The following is an 18904-nucleotide window of genomic DNA, read 5'->3' on the forward strand; positions in this document are numbered from 1 at the left end:
GCGACAAATTGGCCGATCGCTGTGTTAGTCGCTGTGTCGCCGTCCGCGGGGCGTCCGGTGTATCCGAGCTCCGCCGCCCTTTTCTCGTGATGCTCTTCTAAGTGATCGTCTTTGAGCTGAGAATAGACGTTGGTCATGGCCACAACGCTTGTGGCATCTGCACGGCAAGTGAATCTCCATCCGTAGCTCCGCAACTCCAGGATGGAGCTTTCCGATGCGGTTGACAAGCGTTTGCGATGGACGGTGGAGTATGCGGTTGGCTCGGCAGAACACGAGCTCTTGTCCTGATCTCCGCTTGCTTTTGGGAGTTTCCGATAGATCTTCGACGAAGGAGGCGGTGAATGGTCGTTACCGTGAGGACCCGTCTGGCAGCGAGTCCTTCGGAATTACATTTCGTGCTTAAGGCGGCTCCTCGAGAAGAGAGCCATGATCATTCCGAGTATTGGGTGAAAGATGCTCAGCCAAGATACTGACTCGGCTGTCTGCAGTCTCGGGGACTACCCGAAGGCGAGTTGCTCGTAAGAAGACGGCGATACGAGGTGGAGTTTGGAGATGGGCTGATGTAGGGCCGGGGAAGAGAATGGATTATTACGGATGACATCCCAACTTTCCGAAGGGTATGCTATCCAAAAAGCTGCGATAGATCACGAGGAGCTTCTCAAGAGATCGACACATTCTGTGGTCCGCCTGGGGTATTGCTATCATCAGACGAGCATCTTGACCGAGTGTGGCTCTTGGCAGTTTGTTGACGAGGCTGGTTATGTTGGTAAGTCGAGAAGTTAAAAGGGAACAGATGCCGCCAGCTTCTGGAAGCGAGTCGAGAGGAGAGAGCAGTGAGAAGTATGTCACACAACCTGACCCCGGGACGAGGCATGAGATGTAGTTGAAAGATGCAGTTGTCATTGGCAAGAGGCTCCAAGCAGAGAAAGTCAAAAGGAAATTGGATGAGAAGGAAGAGGCTACGCGATAAGATAAGATAGAGCTTCAGGCGCGGTCACCTCATTTCAGTGAGGTGAGGTGCGCTGAGTGGAGGATGTTCAGCCTCGGAGCAGGGCGATAAGACACTGTGACACTGCGCTGGGAGCTGACCGTGCATTGGGCGAGGTCCCGTACTCCCATTGGCCAATGGCGGCCTGAAGGGACACCCCGCACTCGGACGTACCTGTGTACACTGTAGGGCTTCACCCCACCAGGAAGCAGCGCCGGGCCGCTGAGACGCTCCGGTCATCGGGCGACATCCAATTTTTTTGAGTCACGAGCGACAGTTCAAGCGATACTGAGCTAGACTCACTCTCATTTTCACTTTTCTGCGTGAGAGCTCATTTTCATCTCACATAACAGCTACTAGAAGGTATCACAGATCCCTTCCATAACCTCCATTGGGATAACCGTCGATCGACGTGAAGCTTCCACCCCGCCTCACCGAATTGATCTGAACCCCTCACCTCATCTCAAATCCTCAGCCCACACACACACACTCTCACACACTCACCCCCTTGCCTCATCCAACCAACTTACACCGCCCGCCAGCCTCGCCCACCATGACCAAAGAGACGTTCGTGATCAAGACGCCCTCGTCCTCGGCCAACATCGGCCCCGGCTTCGACGTCATCGGCCTCGCCCTCTCCGTCTACCTCGAGCTGCACGTCACCGTCGACCGCTCAAAGACATCCTCCTCGGAACCTCTCAACTGCCGCCTCACCTACGAGGGCCAGGGCGAGGGCTCCTCCGACATCAGCCTCGACCCTTCCGTCAACCTCATCACTCGCGTCGCCCTCTACGTCCTGCGCTGCCACGGCCAGCGCATGTTCCCCGTCGAGACCCATGTCCACATCAAGAACCCCATCCCGCTCGGCCGCGGCCTCGGTAGCTCCGGCTCCGCTGTCGTCGCCGGCGTGATGCTCGGAAAGGAGGTCGGACACCTGGATCACCTGAGCTTGGACAGATTATTCGACTTCTGTTTGATGATTGGTGAGTAACCCCCTTTCTTGAATATGGATATCCTCAGCATCCCGAAGGCAGTCTTACTCACAAACAAACCAGAGAGACATCCCGACAACGTCGGCGCCTCGCTCTATGGCGGATTCGTCGGCACCTACCTCCGCCCCCTAAAGCCCGAAGACGTCCAGCGCATCGAGATTCCCCTCAGCGAAGTCCTGCCCGCCCCGGCAGGTGGCGTCGACACGGGTGAGACCCCGCCGGAGCCGCCCCACGGCATCGGCCACCACATCAAGTTCCCCTGGGCCAAAGAGATCAAGGCTATCGCCATCATTCCCGACTTCCAGGTTCCAACTCACCTCGCCCGTGAAGTGTTGCCGCCTCACTACACACGTCCCGATGTTGTAAGTGCCTTCTGACCCCCTATAGCCCCTCATGTCTTTTGTCACATACTCAACCAACCATAACCACAGACCTTCAACATGCAGAGAATAGCTCTCCTCCCCGTAGCCCTGGGCACCTCCCCCCCGGACCCGGAGCTCATCCACCTCGCCATGCAAGACAAGATCCACCAGCCCTACCGCCAGACCCTCATCCCGGGCCTAAGCCAGATCGTCGAGGGCATGTCCCCCAGCACGCAGCCGGGCTTCCTCGGCGTCTGCCTGTCCGGCGCGGGCCCCACCATCCTCGCGCTCGCCACGAGCAACTTTGAGGAGATTGCCAACAAGATCATCAAGATCCTCAGGGAGAACAATGCCGATAAGAATGTCGGCTGCGAGTGGAAGATTCTGGAGCCCGCTGAGGGAACGCAGGTCATCCGGTGAAGCAAAGTATGAGCTGGCGAAAAAGAAAAGATTTGAAAATTTAGAACACGTATTTGGGCGATTGGCAATGTTATCAAGCATTTAGAGGTCGGGAAATTTAGAATCTCGTTATGATACCCAGATGACCACCGGGAGCTCTCGATCTGTTCTATTACCATACTATGGTTCTATGTCTGCTTGCTCTGCAGTCCCACATCGGTCGGCCACGTCGCGACCTTGTCCTGATATTGCCTCAGCCTGTCCTCAAATGCCTCCCCATTCCAGCACTCTCTGCCGTCGATGACCTCCATTCGCGGCGGACCAATCTGCTCGATAACGAAGCTGGCCGCCACAGACCCATACGCGGACGCGAGCACCGCGTCACCCGTCCTCGCGAAAGTAACCGCAAACGCTCCGAGGAACGCATTACCGGCCCCTGTCGGATCTAAGACTTTCGAAGAGCCATTATCGTAGAAAGGGGGCAGCCACATTGGGTTGCCGCCCCGGGGGATCGTGAGACAGCCTTGTTCGCCGCACCTGATGACCGTAGCCCGCGGTCTGTTCCGCGCCTTTTCTGGCAAAGCAGGTTGTCCCGGGACCGTGTCGCCTCTTGAGAGATTGATAGCATGGTATTCAATCAGTGCTCTGTTGTAAGGGACTCCCGGACTCTCGTCTATGCCTTTCATGCGTAGGAGTTCGTGGTCATTGGGGGAGCAGATGTCCGAGAGGTGGAGAGCTCTCAAGTGCTTGGCTTCGCGGTTGTGAATATTGAGAGGCGATGGTTCCCATGCGATTAGGGAACTTGGGTTCTCCATTTTACCGCGGAGGTTCGTAAGAGTTTCCATATGGCGTTCGAGATCTTCTGGCGTCGCCAGGGTGTGAATCACCGAAGACTGGAGAAGCGGTCTAGGAAGCCGAGTTAAGTCAGGGTGCAAAGGTGGCACGGTATAACGAAACGTCTTTTCTGCGAATTGATGTTAGTCCGGGTACGAAATTGACCCAAGCCAAGATATCGGCAACTCACTTCCAAAGGCATCATTCTCATATTCTAACAGACCTCTCGTTGACAGCCTATCCGGCGTCTCGTCATAATGAACGGTGACACCCCATCCCTCAATCTGCTGCCTCACAGCAGTCGGGAAGTCAGATCCAGCAGTGATGACACACCACACGGTCGCAGACTCATTTTGCGGAACGGCAAGGCGTGCGCCGAGAGTACCTAACCACTATTAAAAGCTGAGCTTCACCCTCTGAAATATTCCCAAGAAAGCGACACCGAGAAAGAAGAAGCCAGTAATAGATGAAACTCAAAGTCCGGCTGCTACAGCTTCACTCACCATAAAGCCCAGAACCGCCAGGAACGTCGCGAAGAACTCTCCCGTCTGGGAAACGGAGCTCATCAATCACAACCATGCCGAGCGAAATAAAAGCCGGAGCCGGCGACCTCATCCCCGGCTCCGGACCGCCCGGCGTTTGGGACATCATGATTGGCTGTTCACGTTTGGCATGTCCCGGGGTGCTTAGACTTATTACGCCCTGGAATGAGATGGCAGAAGTTTGAAGTCTTGTTGAGAGAGACACACCACACCCGCCCCCGTTTGAGACCTTTCAGCCAGCCCGCCCGCAAATACGGCCAAACACGTGGACGGGGTGAGACGAAATGATTGGATCCTCGTAATTCCGAGCTGCACTCCCTGGGAAGGGCTGGAAAATAGGTACGCAAGCACGCAAGGTACGGGGGAGGCCCATGTCGAAAAGGTTGTTACGACGATGGTCCATCCATCTCCCGGGCCCGGCTCGTCTCTTTGCTCATCCGCGGATCTCGAATAGATGATATCTGCCACACCAGCTTGTCGCTCTATGTTTCAAACGCCATTATCACAGCTCGTAGACGAATAACGCCACAGCGGCTTTAACGACGTATCGTTGGCCGCGGCTACAGTGTGTCCAGAGACATCCTCTAATCTTAGACAAGCTCCCGCGTCCGGTATCCTCGCCGCGACCGCCCCGAAACGTAGAATTCTCCCTGACAACCCGCGTGTCTGAGATCATGAAATGTGACTGGGTACTGAGGTGAGGACGGCGCCTCAGATTCGCGGATTGGGGGTAGCATGGGAATGAGCGGTGAATGTGAAATCGCCTGCATCTCATTCGCCTCACTCAGTGTTCCAATGTAAGAGGCTCAGAGAGGTAGGCATAGGTAGGGTTCTCCCGAGTGCCTGGATACCAATCACGCGTTCCTGATCACCAATCTTGAATAAGCCAGGCCCGGCGGCATGCTTTCTTTTTTGAATGATCCTTATCTGTGCGTGCTGGTATCTAAGTCATCGGCGCGCTTACATACCTACCCTTTCAGACAGCATTACATTTGCATCTGCATGGAACATATGCGTACTTACACATGCGATAGGCGTCCGAGAAGGCAAAACAGTAGAGCGAGGCCATCGATACCGCGCCACATGTAAACGACAATCGTGATTACTACATGAGAGATTCGCGGCGTGGCCGGACGCAGATGAGGCGTGTATCAGTCAAGCCACCCGCCTTCATCCAATTGTCATGAAGGTGCTCTCCATGGGATTCCCGATAATGGATTTCCACAGTGCAGTTCTTCGTTCAAGGCACAATCTTGTCAAAGAAGCCGAGCCGAAGCATCCTGTCAGTCTCCCCGGCACAACCAACCAGGTCCAAGAATCAAAACTTCATACACGGGAGCGGCAGACGTCGCCGCACGGCCGACGCCCCGTCCGAGACGCCATACGCCATGGGCTACTAAAAATACCGGCGCTGGGGAACAACAAGAGTCGAACCAGGATTTCCAGACACACGCCAGAAAGAACAGACTCCAGGGCCTTCCCTTGATCGAGGAACCGGGCCAGTGGTTCCTCTCAGAACTCTTTCACTCGCACAGACTCGGCCCTGATTCGTGTGTCTTTTTTGGTGGTTCCAGCCATTAAAGAATTGTCCGAACGACCCCCACGGCGACGTGTTGGTCTGATGTTCGGCGATAGATACCTCGCTCTCCGACCTCTTCTTCTCGGTTTTAATCCGTCCGCTTGCATGGGCGCGAGTATCAGAACGTTCGGGATTCTAGGCCTCCTTCTTCGGCGCTTCTCCTTGCCGTCGTCATCAAGGATCCATTTTCAAAGCTTCTTCATGAATCAGGTTCAAGTCGTATCGATGGAGTCTTGTTCATGACTTCATGTCCCACGGGGGGTGAATATCGCCGAGTTGTTCGGAGATCTAGGTCGGACAGCGAACAACAGATTGAGACGCCGTCTGAAGTATAGCTTGCCACACCCTGCATAAGCTTCAAGGATTGGTAGAGAACTATACACAGGTGAGAGAGGAACGATCTTGAAGGTGCCGTTCGCATCGAGTAGGGGCGCACAAGACCGATTCAAGATGCGCCTTCTTGCTTACCCGCCAAACGTGGCAATTCGAACCGTCAAACATCTTCAAGTCGGAGAACGATTGCCGTACAACTGTCTTGCGTCGCCGTCTGTGACGGTGGACATTTTGAGAGGGACATGGGATTCTGGCAAGGTTTCCCAACGATCTGGCATTGCGCCGATCATCCTTCTCCTGTGGCCAATCATACTGACGCCAATTCAGTGAGTAATTCGACCTGCGGCAGCGGCACAAACACCCCCGGGACGGTGGATCTGAACCCCAAGCGGTGAGCCCAAGAAGCTATCTTATGGAGCTCCCCTGAGCTTCCAGGCCCCGGCTTGCCAACCAACCACCAGCGTATCGTGGCAGTATGTAGCTTCGCCCTGAGTACCTGTCCGTCATCTTGTTTATACCTTGATGCAGTGTCCCAGGTGCAATTTCCACCATGTTGGCAGGCAAATAGATTGGCCTTGGCTCAGTGCGATCTTCGGAGGGTTAATTCAAGAGCCCAGAGTCAAGACTCAACGTCTCGCCCCGTCCGCCATCTGGCTCTGGGGCGACTGGCCATTGATGTCGAACGAGAGAACCCCATCCAGGCCAGGCATGCCCAGCCGACAAGGGCGATCATGGGGTTGCAGGTCCCCCGGCGGCAGGGGGGGATACGCTAACCAGCCCCAGCATGTCTTGGTTGGCAGGCGCGGCAGGGCAGGGCAGGGCGGTACCTATGTTACGACGCTTCTTTGGGACAATCCCAGGGGCGACCACGGCGAAAGGAGAACTTGCGATCCAAAGAGGCCAGAGTCCAGAGTCCAGGACGAAAGCTCGACGAGAGTGTTCAAGAACGGATGACGAAAACAGGGACGGGAAGCGCTACGATGGCCAAGCCAGCTGTTGCCGAAGAGAGAACAATAGCGAGGATGGAGATGACGAAAAAAGGACGCCAATGCGCGTCTCGGTCAACAAATCTTCAAGTGGCAGACCAGCCGTGCCTTAGCCCTGAGCGAGTCTGGCGGTTCGTCCAGCGGGCCCTGACACGCCAGAGCAAGGTGTAGTAACAGCGAGCGTCAGTGGTGCGTCTGTGGTTGATAGTGCGCGGGTGTGAGAGCGAAGTGTGAGTTGTCTGATGGAGTGCCATAGGTAGTGCGATGTTGGAGGCTTCCATTGCTTGGGCTGTTGACCGAGAGGATTGTCGGAGAGAAAAGTACCCTCGTACCTTTACTAGGGCACCTTAAGTAAGCACTGGTACGTAGTGTGGTGTGAGTGGGGGCAAAGGGACGGGAAGCCGGCGTGCATGTACCGGGGGACCCGCAGCTGGCCCAAGCTCCTCAACGTCTCGAAGCTTTTGGTTTCCCTTCCAAGTTCCCTGTCCTTCTTTTCGCCTGTCCCCCGTTTCTGTCTTCTGTTCCTGCTCGCCTCGGGTTCCCCTTCCAAGCACCAAGCAGGGACCTGGAAACTGTCAAGGCGAAAGTCAACCCGCGCTGTCAGTGCCAGTCAATATTGTCGTAGCCAAGCTTCTTTTGATTCATGAGTGGAAATTGTAGTCGACAAGGAGTTAATAACGCTTCACGCTTCCCCGGTGCACAGCCTGGGAGCCAGCCATGCCAACTCAGCTCAACAAGCATTTTGATGGATACCTGACGTTTCGATGGATACGGAGGACGCCGCACGATCTGCAACTCTGCATAGCCATATTCTCAAGTTAATGCCGTCCCTGAAAATCATCACAAACATCGACACCGAGTCGTGGAGCCAGCCACGTAAGAGTGCCTAAACTCCCGTGACATTGGTCAGCGATACTTACTGTGTATTCATTGGCGCGCCCAGGCGACTCTATCATGCGACGGATCTGTGGAATCCCAGCTTGGTATCTGGGTTCTTCTGTTTACTCCTGCTCTGCCACTGTGACAATCTGTCCAGGGACCAGCCAGGCTTGAAAGGGTTATGGATGTCTCTATTTCTGTTGAGGAGGGCGTGTCTAACAACACCCAGCCCGTTCCTTATCGGTATCACCGGGAACCCCCCATGAGCCATGGGGACGTTGGAACGTGTCTGTCTGACATCAAGCTATCGCCGTTGCCTCTGAGTCTGCGTCTTCTCCTTCAGTTCTTCAGTCTATGGGAGTCGTAGGGGGGAACCGCTCGTCATCCCCCCCTCCATCAACTTCCTCGCCTTCACACCACAACTCACTCGTCTCTTCGATCATCGAACTTGGCATCACGATTGAAACTATGACAATCTGACACCCGAAAGCCAGTTCGCAGTAGGCACTAGTTTAGACTCGCACAACCAAGCAAACCACTGCACAGCGACACCAACCGCAAATTTGATAGGTTTCTGGGTTGGGTTTGGTGGGATAGACTCGGCCGTTCTCGCTCAATCTTCCACCCTCCTCCCTATGGACAGAAACGCTATGGCAACCCACGCTCGCCTACTCCTACCTTACTGCTTACCTCCCGTCCGGTGCCCGCCTTGGCAGGGTCACGAAGCTGCTTCATCGCAGCGCCCGACCACCTCGAAGAAACCAAGTGAACCGCCGAACCCAGTCTAGGCTCCACGGATAGAGTCTTCTTTGCCTGAACGTGCTCATCGCATACACGTGCCCTATCCTTGCTCTCTCTCTCTTCTTTGCGCATCGATGGATATGTCTCTCTTGTCTCCAGCGCCTCGTTTCCTGCCAAGTTTAGACAGAGTACTGGGCCCACTGTCACAGTGAATCTGCAAACAGCAGCCGTTCCATTCTCCACAGAACGGAACTAGATTGGCACGATTGGCACGGTTAGAATCTGTGTCCGACTCCGCGGGAGGTCACTGAAAGGTAAGTATCAGTCCTCACACCACCATCACAATGCAGAACCCTGGGTTCAGCGCCAGTAGATCCCAGATCCAAGAGCGGTGACGGTAACAGCAACAGCATTTCACAAAATCCCTGAGAGCTCTGAGGGGAGTTGGGGTAGGTTGGCAGGAAATACATGCCATACCCGCGCCATTCCCCTCCCGTCGTCAGCTCACGCGGCGCCCCGCGCAGATCGGGGCGGTCTGGTGCCCAGACTGCTCAGTGCTCCCCGACTCTTGCTTGGATTTCTGTTGTATAATAGTTGGAAAATAGTGCCGCCACTACGGATGCTCATCCGCAATACCCACCAAGCTACGTACAGCCAGTCTGACGATGGACTTGCCCATGTAATTTCATATCTAGTCTACGTGATCTTGCCTCGCGACTCGTAACTTACTGGAGAGTTCGTCGGCTCCTCTGGAAACTAGAAGGACGAGACCAGCTGCATCCGCGGGGAACAGACTAAACAAGACTCGCCTTATGTGCATGCGTGGTGGCACAATAGCGTTCCCACCCATGGGGCAGAATGCCGACACATACATTGAGGTGCGTCTCTCTCTCTCCCCACTCAACCAACCAAAATAACCATGACTTGTTCTCCCTGGGGCCCCTGCTGATCTGATTGGATCCCTCCTCAACAATTACCAGGGGGGCCATCTCACTCACTCAACTTACTCTCACTCTCACGGCAGTATACTCTTACCACAACATTGGCAGCTTACAGGCTCAACTAAGCTCTACAGATCAATAGCGTTGTACTCATTAGCCATGCTAATACAAAGTCAAGCCCAGAAAGTATGCGGAAACGGATACCAAGTGCCTGCTGGCAAGGGTACCTCACCCACTCCCGGCACCCGGCTCTCACCCTCCGCCAAAGGCCAAAAGCCATGCCATGCCATGCAGGCTGTCCTCCGCCGTTCACCGGACCTCCGGGTACATCCACCTCCTTTGTGCCTCTTACACGGACAACGGGCGCGACCTGTACTTTGACCCCGATTCCACGTTTCTTAGCAACGCAAGTACCTTTCCTTTTCTCATTCCCTCGTAAGGTAAGGTAGGTTCAGATAGGATGCAACTCTTACCGTTTACCTTACTCTGCCACCGTACCACACTCTCACTCACCCTTTCCATCAGCACGACCGCAACCGCCGTTCTCATCCCATCCCATCCCCGAACCCAGACCAGACCTGGGACCGCCCTCCCCATCCCCGCCTATCTCTGTCTCTGTCTCAATCTCATCCCACCGCTCACTCCGTCGCATCTCATCCCATCCATGCCCCTACCCTCTCCCCAATCCAAACCTGTCCAAACTTATTCGCCGGCCCACCCTGGCCAAGTCCCCGTTCCAGTTCCCAGTGTTCCAGTTCCAGTTCCGGGGGGGTCGTCAGACAAGAGAGGGTGTGTATCTACGCCCTGTGTGCATGGAGGTGTACGTGTGTGTATGAATGCTCGTGTGGTAAGATAGCGCGCGTATGTGTGTGTGAGGTGTGAGGTGTGTGTGTGTGAGTGAAGCTCTGTCTCGTTGTCTCTGATCTCTGATCTCTCTCCCGCCCTTCCCTCCTTCCGTGCGTTTGTATATCTGCCGTGCAACTCCCCCTCCATCCTCTCTCGATTCCCTTCCATCCAACCGTTCATCAAGTCTACTACATCTGCCGTCCGTCCGTACAAACGCATCTACTCTGCCACTCGCACTCAGCAAGCCTAAAGCAACCTCTCACTCTCATCTCACATCTGAGTCTTAAGACATCATCACCAACCTCTTCCAACAAGCTATCAGAACTATAAGCCTGGTCGGCACTTGAACCCCAAAAACATCAACCAACACATCGGAATCTCTTCAAACCCCCCAAACCCCCAAAAACCGCCAACATGTCGCGCATCACCGCCCCCGTCGCAAAGCTCACCCGCTCCATCAACTCCGCCGCCACGGCCAGCCGCTCCAGCGGCCTCCTCGAGTCTCACTACAACGTCAACCACGGCGCCGTCCTTATGCCGAAATACGCAGAGCTCCTCCAGAACCGGAGCACCCGCGAGCACGATGTATGTCACATACACTCTCCCCCCTCCCTTCCCCTCCCTTCCCCTCACTCCCCGTAGTTCTCTCACGAAGAGGCTCTACTATTGAAACAAGAAACCCCAACTAACACGACCACAGTCCGCCCGCACCCTAAGCACAACCCACCGCCCAACCCCCCAGCCAACCCGGACCTCCCCCTCCGTCCGCCAAATGCAAACCTTCTCCTCCGGCGCATCCTCCTCTACCAACGCCGGCGGAATGGACTTCACAATCCTCCCCATCTCCTACGACCCCGTCCCCAGAAACGAATTCGCAGGCATGCGCATGCCCCTCCTCCCAGACTCCTTCACCACGAAACACCAGTCTCTCTACGAGCAGACCCCCGCCTCCGCCGCGGACGCTCTTCCTCTATCCAAGCCCGAGATCTCAATCATTGCCGCGCACCCCGAAAACGTCACCACCGCCGCCGCGTTGACTGAAGTCGAGGGCTTCGGCGTGGACGGCGTGGAGCTGAAGTGGGCCCACGACAGCGAGGCCGCCGCCGAGACGGAGGCGCACCAGCCCGGTTTGAGAGATTTGTGGAAGGGACTTGTTGATGACGTTATGGGATCGTCGCAGAAGCCTGCTTTCTAAGAGAAGGAAAATTAGAAATGCTGTGTGCTCCGACGCAAGGGTTGGGAATGATTGTTATGATGTGAGACTAAACAGCAAAGCGGATGATATTACTTCAACGTCATGTAGTATGTGGACTTGCTTGGATAGCAGTCGAGACAGTTCTTTTTTTCATTTATCGCTGGTTTATATGGTTTTAATTGCGATTCAGTTGGTAGGAACACCAACTTGACATCCACAATCGGGTACGAGTAGCATTTCAAAAATTCAATGGCTCAGATTTGGATCTTGCTTAAGCAAATCCAGCCCAAACTTCACTCGCATAAACTGTCCGCAACACCATGGTGACCTTGATTGTTAAAACTTTTGATTGCCAATTTGGTATCGTCCGGTACCGTACACTCCTTTTTGCGAATACAATCCGCGATTCCGTAAAATTTGCTTGCACCTGTGACTGAGAACCCCGAATTCATCGACCCTCCTCGTACATTACACAGGTATCCATCCTGGCGCAGTAGCATCTACTTATTGTCCGCCCACTACGTCCTGTAGTCAACTGCCTTACGCACGCCGCCCACCCCACTCATCTAGGTGTGAATCCAACTTGTCCAACCACTCAACCCCCTTTGCACATTTACCGCTTCTTCATGGTCGGGCGAGGCTTGCACTCATCCGCCTGAACCGGGTGCAACATGACCTTGGTGGGGTACGCCTGCGTGTTGTGCTGGAAGCCCTTAGCCCAGTCATAACTGATACCGTACGCGAAGATGGATCCGGTCTTGTTGAAGGTGGTGGCCGTGATGCTGCCGCCGACCTGGGGGTAGCCCTTGAGACGGTGCTTGGCGTCCTTGTCCCAGAAGTGGAAGGTGCCGTCGGAGCCGGCCGTGCTGAAGGTGCCGTGAACGGGGTGGAACGAGATGTCATTGACGGCATAGACGTTGGTGACGTTATTGGCGGGAGGGTCTCGGTGGCACTTGAAGGAGAAGTTGGATCTGTTTGTACAGTGTTAGCCGCCTGCCGCAATTCGTTCGTGTGTTCCCAGAAATCAAAACTTACGTAGCATCCTTGTCCTCGACATACTGAATCGCGCAACGTCCCTCGATACTACCAATGGCAAAGCCAGCGGCGTCCGCGAAGCAGCTGACGACCCTCGTCTGCCACTTGAGAGGGCTCTGCAGGGTCTTGTAAAACTTTGTCGGGTTCTTGAGGTCCACCACGTTGATGTACCGGTCGGCGGTTCCTATGACGAGGAGGTCGTTTCGCACGTCGATCGTGTATACGCGTTCCTGGCAGGCCAGCGACGCCGCGGGTGTGGGCGAGCGCATGTCCCAGTACTTGACCGTCTTGTCCCAGGAGCCCGACACGGCCATCGGGGTGCCGGACGACTCGAAGAAGCGGACCGACTTGACGGGCTGGTCGTGCTCGCCAATCTTGATCGTCTGCTGGGAGCCCAGGTCGCAGAGCTTGACGGCCTTGTCGGCGCCGCCAGAGAGAACTTTTGTGCCGTCCTTGTTGGAATAATGTTAGCCAAAGTTCGTTACGTATGTATGTAAAGTCGGATGTATCATACCTTGGACCAATCGCAGCCCAAGACTGGACCATCATGTTCGTAGGCGTGCCGCCCTTCGCTCTGCCCGTTGGGTGCAATCTCGTATATCCTGACCTTCTTGTCCCAACTGGAGACTGCCAGGAAGTCGCTGGTCTGGTTCTGAGCGGGAGAGAAGGCGAGATCGGAAATACTGTCGTCGGGCGGGTTGTTGAGAGCGACGTCCTGCTTGAGATCGCCAACCGTGTTGCTCGACGAGGCCGACGATGCGGCGCCAAAGAGGCCGGACATGTTGACGGTGTGTTGTCGATCGAGCTATGTGCTGTGGTGTTTGCGTGGGCGGTGAGAATGGTATCGTAAAAATTCGAAATATGGATTATCCTGGCAATCAGAGTGTCTGCTGAAGAGGATTGTTGGCAACAGAGGCGGGCGACAGGTAGCTTCAAATAGCTGTTGGGAATCGTCTCCAAGTGAAGCTTCCCGTCCAAATTCCACAGACCAGGCACGAAGGCAGTCGCGATGCGAAAAGTGATGGCCACCTTTCATTGGCTGCAAAAGCCACAAGGCTGGGTGCCTGACGTCCCTGCGCTTGAGCCACACCTCAGTTCAAAGGCCGGCAGAGAGAAAGAGGTCCCCACAGCACGTCAGCCACAAAACGGGCCCCACCTTACAGCTCCGAAACTTTTTTTTTTCTTTATAAAAAAGACTGCAAGCTTCGCGTCTGTTCCTCTATTCTTTTTCTTCTCTTCAACCCCCCTCGTCCGACAAATCGCCATCGAAGCTCACAAACGGAGATTTCCTTCACGGGAGTCTCAGATGCAAAAAAGCTTTGGGAGAAAGTCCCCGGACACACGTTACTTCCCTGTTACAGGGGAAGCCAAAACGCCGCGGAAACGCGCCGCCATAGAAGCACAGCGGCTGACCTCCAAGACCTGCGTCCGGACACAATGGACTCTTTCACAACCCTGCCCCGTCGCTACATTGTTGGTCCTTCTGCTCTTTCGAGACCCTGCTTTCGCTTTCCGGGACCCTTTGGATGAAGATATGAGTCCGCGTCTGGAGAGTTGGGAGTTGGGGATCATGGGGTAGAGGAGCTTTCGATGACGGGGTGGCCGTTGGGAGGGTTTCGCTTGCCGGGCGAATCCAAGGGTTCGTCGGAGGGTCTTTCGTCGAGATCGATAGGTATGCGATTGCCCGTCCACAACTTCTCTACTGAGGTTGGGGCGTGTTACTCGATGGGGCTTATTCTTGGTGCGAGGGGGGTTCAATCCAAATCTTTTGGGTTTTGTTTCTTGAGGGTTTCGTCCCCAATCTTTCTTTGTTGGTCCGCAAAGGGGCTAGACACCTACACTCTGGACTTCGTGGGAAGTCTCACCCGTCTATGATGCCCTGGATTCAACCAGGGGATGTTGGGACACTGTTCCAGTTCGATGATGATTACCTATAGAGTCAAGCACTGACGGTGAGAGGCCTTAGGGTCCGCCAATGTGAGCGACAAAACATGCGTTATGGTATCTGATGAACATTTGGAACTCTTTTTTTTTTTCCCCTTTCTTAAACATTCAATTATCAAAGGACTGAAAAGTCCGGGAGATGTTGTCTCTCCCTGTGGCTCATGTCACAGAGGTATATATATAAAGAAGAATAGAAACAAACATGAACATGGTATATCTCAAAGCCTCGTCATAACGTGCCCTGCGCCGAAAATTTCTTCCACGTTTCAAACATGAACCATCCATTCGTAAAAGGGGTGCGCCAAAGAGAGAAGAACTCCGTAGACAAAAACAATGCAAATCGTTCCAGACATGGGTCCCATATATCCCGTACGTGTTCTCTCCATCACATAAGCCCACCGAGCACAACCTTGCCGATATTGGCCACCTCCGTCTTGATGTGCGACCTGCTGCTGTCCTCAAACTCCTTGACGACGCCCTGCACGATAATCTTGCGCACTTTGGTGTCCGCTTTCGCAAACAGCTCCGCCACGGGCGCCGTCGTCTCCCGCGGCGTGGGCACCAGGCTCAGCACCTTGGTGTAGACGTCAATCAGCACCTCGCACAGCGTCGCAAACGTCTCGTAGAAATCCGGCTCGAACGGCAGCGACGGCGTGAGCAGGTGCGTGTACACCTCCCCCGGCAACAGATCGTTGTCGCTCGACGCAAAGGACATGACGCTCGCGCTCGCGCTCGACGAGCCCCCGATGCCGCCGTAGCTTCCGCCGCTCGCCGAGTCCGAGTCGAGGGGGTATCCGATGTCGTTTGCGCCGCTGGTGCTGCGCCGTGATTTGCCGCCCTGGCGGCGGAACATGGAGGGGAGGCGGGCGCGGGAGAGGGAGGAGGTGGAAGTGCCGCCTTCGCTGTGGAGTTGTTGGAAGGACTCGAATTCTTGGAGGAGGTTGTTGAGGCTGCGGAGGAACTCGATGGGGGTGTTTGCGTAGAGGTCGACGATCGTGGGGAGGGAGAGGCCGAGGAGGAGGTAGTTTGTTGCGCGGCGGGCGAGTTTGCGCGACTCAAAGGAGGGCATGCGGGCGAGGTCGGGCTTGTCGAAGAGGATTGTGTTGAACCAGTATACTCGGCCTTCGTGTCTGTTGAATCATAGTTAGCACGCTAGTAACCCAGGTGTAGAGATGGGTGTAGGACATACGCTTTCCGTAGATAGTCCAACGTTGATATCCTCTTGTTCGCAATCTCCTGCATCTGCATGTGCAACACGACAGACTCGCTCGACTGCCACATGTTGGGATGTGTCGCGGACGTGGGCGGCGGCTGTAGGCGGTCGCTGGGCGCCAGGCTCGTCGAGCCGGTCTGGGTACGGCTCAGCATCCTGGAGAAGCTGTCGGCGGAGGCGGGGCTCTGGATGTTGTCTGCGTCGCGGGTGATCTTTGCGGCGGCGGCGAGGGCGAAGTCGGGGAGTGCGGGCGGGACGTTGCGGTCGGTGACTACGACATTGCCTCCTCCGCCGGAGCTGGAGCTGTTGGCGCGGCGCTTGGAGGAGGAGGAGGATAGGGAGGAGGACTTGTTGGGCGAGCTGAAGGAGGTCTTGCGGCCAAAGGAGTTCTTGCGGTCCTTGATGAGGACGTTGGGGCCGGAGGACTGCGGTTGGAGGGGCGGCGGGAAGAAGGGGGACGGTTGCGGTGGTGGTTGGGACTGGGACTTTTCCGGTGGTTCGCCAGAGGAGGTGCCGGGACGGGATTTTGAGGAAGAAGAGGAGAAGAAGGAGGAGGAGAAGAATGGCGCATTGGCGGTCGTGGGAGGTGGTCCGGATCGCTGCATGTCTTTGAGTTGGAGGGGGTGGCCTGGAGGCTGAGCCTGGGCCGCCTAGGAGTGGTAGTGGGAGTGGGAGTGGGAGAGAGGTGTGAGAGGATGGGCTGGGACGGGGACGGGAACGGAGAGCGGGCGGGATGACGGGGGATGACGGTGTGGTTCGCGCCAGGGAGGTGGAAGAGTTTCCCGTACGGATAGTTAGGTACGGGTACGCAGTAGGAGGGCGTGGAAGGGGAAGGGGTGTCAGGGACCAGGTTCAGGATTCCGGCGAAGGAGGGCGGACGAGGGGCCGAATCGATCGGCGAGGGTGGTTTCGCGCGTGGTCAGGCCAGGTTCGAGGTGGTATTGGATCCCGAGGCGTGCGGCGTGCGGCTGCGACTGCTGCGTTATGTTGCGTTGCGTTGCGGTTGCGATTTGCGTGGGTGCGTGATCAAAGACAGAATAAAGTGGCAGATGCCGATGAGGGATATCGAGCGTGTGCGTATCTGCGTTGGTACGTCGAGTGCAGCTGGATGAATTGTTTGCTTTGCCTTGCTCTCTCTTGCGGGTACCTTGCGCAAGTGAGGTAAGGTACGGTACTTTGCTGAATGAAGTCTGCAAGCCAAGGATGGATACAATGCAGTTGCTGCTAGGTGTCCCCCCTTGCCTAAGGTAAGGTACGGATACAAAGTTGAGTTGGTTTGTGTGCGTACTTTAGATGCGTATGTGCTTGGTTTGCGTGGTTGGTGGTTGGTGGTTGCGTCGTGCTGCTCGCTTGATTCCTCGTTGGACCCGATGCGCGAACTTGCTCAATTGCCCCCCCTTGCTTGACACTATGACTTGCTTTTGCAGCAGCTTATGGGCTTTCGTCTGCCCAGTCTCAAGTCTCCGGTTGGTCGATCGCAGGCCACGAGACCACTTTTCCCCCCTTTGCCACGGCCCACGGGTTTGCTGCTAAGCAGATGTGGTGGTGTGCAGATGCTGCAAGGCGGAAATAGGACCGGTTCACTGGACTGAAGCTTGATCTCCCTCCCCTTCCAATAGTGAGGTACTAGGTAGGATACCTAGACGAATGGCACAGGCAGCCTGTAGGAACCGCAGGTTAAGATTAGCTCAAGGCCCCTGGGCTGCGGCACTTGACGCAGAATGCGATTCGGACAGATTGGGGCTAGTCGTCAGCCTGCAGGTTGGAGTTTAATGAAGACTGGAGAAACGCGGAGCTCAGAGTTGCTTTGGTTCAAAAGTGTAAAAGACGTTGCGTCGCGGGCGGGTTTCGTTCTTTGGAGACGGGAGGAGGAAATTGAGTTGACGTTGCTTCAGCCTTCGGTGTGCTTGATGTAGGACGGGGGTTCGCGACGGTGGGTGATACAGAGAGGATCGTCAGGTTGTCCGGGACGTCTTGATTTTATTATGGGTTTTTGTTGTATTTGTTTTTGTTTTGTTACTGCTTCGGAGTGGGAAAGTGGATGTCAAATATGTCCAGGATGATGTTCGGAGACGGACGGGGGTGTATTGATTGTCCAGGCAAAGTCGCAAAAGCTGTGAGTACGGAGTACGGAGCAGTGAGCAAGGGAAATAGATGTCCCAGGGAAATGGATGTCGTGCGTCTTTTGTTCTAATATTCTCAACCCCTCCCAAAGAATATGTAGGGAATATCCGTAGTCTCCTCGCCGGTGTGGGTTAGGTGAGGGGATGGTTCATGTAGCACAGAGCTAGGTATTCGTACAGACAGAAACAAACAATCCACCTGACGTATGCGAACTTGCAATAGCAATTATCCGCGGGAAATGCTGCACCGTCCGTTCGCAGCTGAGGTTCCTTTCTTTGTGTAGCCGACGATCTCAGGGCACCACCCAAACACCTAAAGTAGGTAAGGTATATATTATTGTTGGTGCTCGAGACTGGGGAACTCGGCGGTCGGGTGCTTTCTGAGACCTGTTTTGGCGGGGTTCGGAGGTTTAGGAAAAGGCTAAAAAAGAGTACGCGAATGCCAACAAAAGATAATGACATGAGTGAATAAAAAAAGAGTTGTGTCTGGAATTAACTCGGGCAGAAAATAACCCCAAACATGATAAGACGACACGAATAGCTGATGCTACTACACCGGTCCGTACAGAGATCCGGAGGAAGAGAGGTCCAAGCTGCGTTTATCCCTGTGATTGTTACCGTATGCTGATCACCGTTCGTGGTTATTAGATACGCAAGTGATCATCTGCCGGATTATCTCATGTTTGGCTACACGGTGTTCCCCAAATCGCCCGGTGGAAGGACCCCAGTGTTCCAAACATTGAAGAAAGACTTGCATTGGAAAATAAAGATATAACGAAGCTTCCATTGCGTGCTATCTCAAAATCCAGTTTCATAAAAAGAACATCAACTTGTGGAGAATGCGACTTCAACAGAAATCGGTCAAACCACAACTTGCAGCTCACCTTGATACCCCATTATCACGTCCGAGTTACACGCCGGAGCAAAAGTATCTGCAAGCCACCTTCAACTCTGCGACACAGACATTCGACA

The 18904-nt window shown here is 54.9% G+C and overlaps 5 protein-coding genes across 5 annotated transcripts; 2 read left to right on the forward strand and 3 right to left on the reverse strand.

Moving 5' to 3' along the window:
* Positions 1 to 1193: 1193 nt before the first annotated feature.
* Positions 1194 to 2883, forward strand: HER10_EVM0003574 (homoserine kinase). Its single transcript, XM_035473246.1, has 3 exons — positions 1194 to 1971; positions 2044 to 2342; positions 2412 to 2883. The coding sequence occupies exons 1-3, from the start codon at positions 1542 to 1544 to the stop codon at positions 2760 to 2762; spliced, it is 1080 nt and encodes a 359-aa protein (XP_035325878.1). The 5' UTR covers positions 1194 to 1541; the 3' UTR covers positions 2763 to 2883.
* Positions 2884 to 2899: 16 nt separating this feature from the next.
* HER10_EVM0011756 (PfkB family carbohydrate kinase) lies at positions 2900 to 4226 on the reverse strand (the record flags this gene model as incomplete). Its single annotated transcript, XM_035481178.1, has 3 exons — positions 2900 to 3705; positions 3766 to 3960; positions 4079 to 4226. 3 exons carry the CDS (start codon positions 4224 to 4226, stop codon positions 2930 to 2932), a joined length of 1119 nt encoding a protein of 372 aa, XP_035325981.1. The 3' UTR covers positions 2900 to 2929.
* A 5950-nt stretch (positions 4227 to 10176) lies between these two features.
* Positions 10177 to 11914, forward strand: HER10_EVM0005961 (uncharacterized protein). The gene is made up of 2 exons (XM_035475560.1): positions 10177 to 11007; positions 11123 to 11914. The coding sequence occupies exons 1-2, from the start codon at positions 10837 to 10839 to the stop codon at positions 11615 to 11617; spliced, it is 666 nt and encodes a 221-aa protein (XP_035325915.1). The 5' UTR covers positions 10177 to 10836; the 3' UTR covers positions 11618 to 11914.
* Positions 11915 to 11982: 68 nt separating this feature from the next.
* Positions 11983 to 13635, reverse strand: HER10_EVM0005917 (WD domain-containing protein). The gene is made up of 3 exons (XM_035475519.1): positions 13167 to 13635; positions 12653 to 13104; positions 11983 to 12588 (listed from the first exon to the last, which is right to left on the reverse strand). Exons 1-3 carry the CDS (start codon positions 13431 to 13433, stop codon positions 12231 to 12233), a joined length of 1077 nt encoding a protein of 358 aa, XP_035325914.1. The 5' UTR covers positions 13434 to 13635; the 3' UTR covers positions 11983 to 12230.
* Positions 13636 to 14819: 1184 nt separating this feature from the next.
* HER10_EVM0000368 (uncharacterized protein) lies at positions 14820 to 17969 on the reverse strand. The gene is made up of 2 exons (XM_035470153.1): positions 15786 to 17969; positions 14820 to 15726 (listed from the first exon to the last, which is right to left on the reverse strand). Exons 1-2 carry the CDS (start codon positions 16412 to 16414, stop codon positions 14982 to 14984), a joined length of 1374 nt encoding a protein of 457 aa, XP_035325846.1. The 5' UTR covers positions 16415 to 17969; the 3' UTR covers positions 14820 to 14981.
* Between the last annotated feature and the right edge of the window lie 935 nt (positions 17970 to 18904).

This window comes from Colletotrichum scovillei (genome assembly GCF_011075155.1).
Source record: "Colletotrichum scovillei strain TJNH1 chromosome Unknown Contig00013, whole genome shotgun sequence".
NCBI classification, from domain to species: Eukaryota; Fungi; Ascomycota; class Sordariomycetes; order Glomerellales; family Glomerellaceae; genus Colletotrichum; species Colletotrichum scovillei.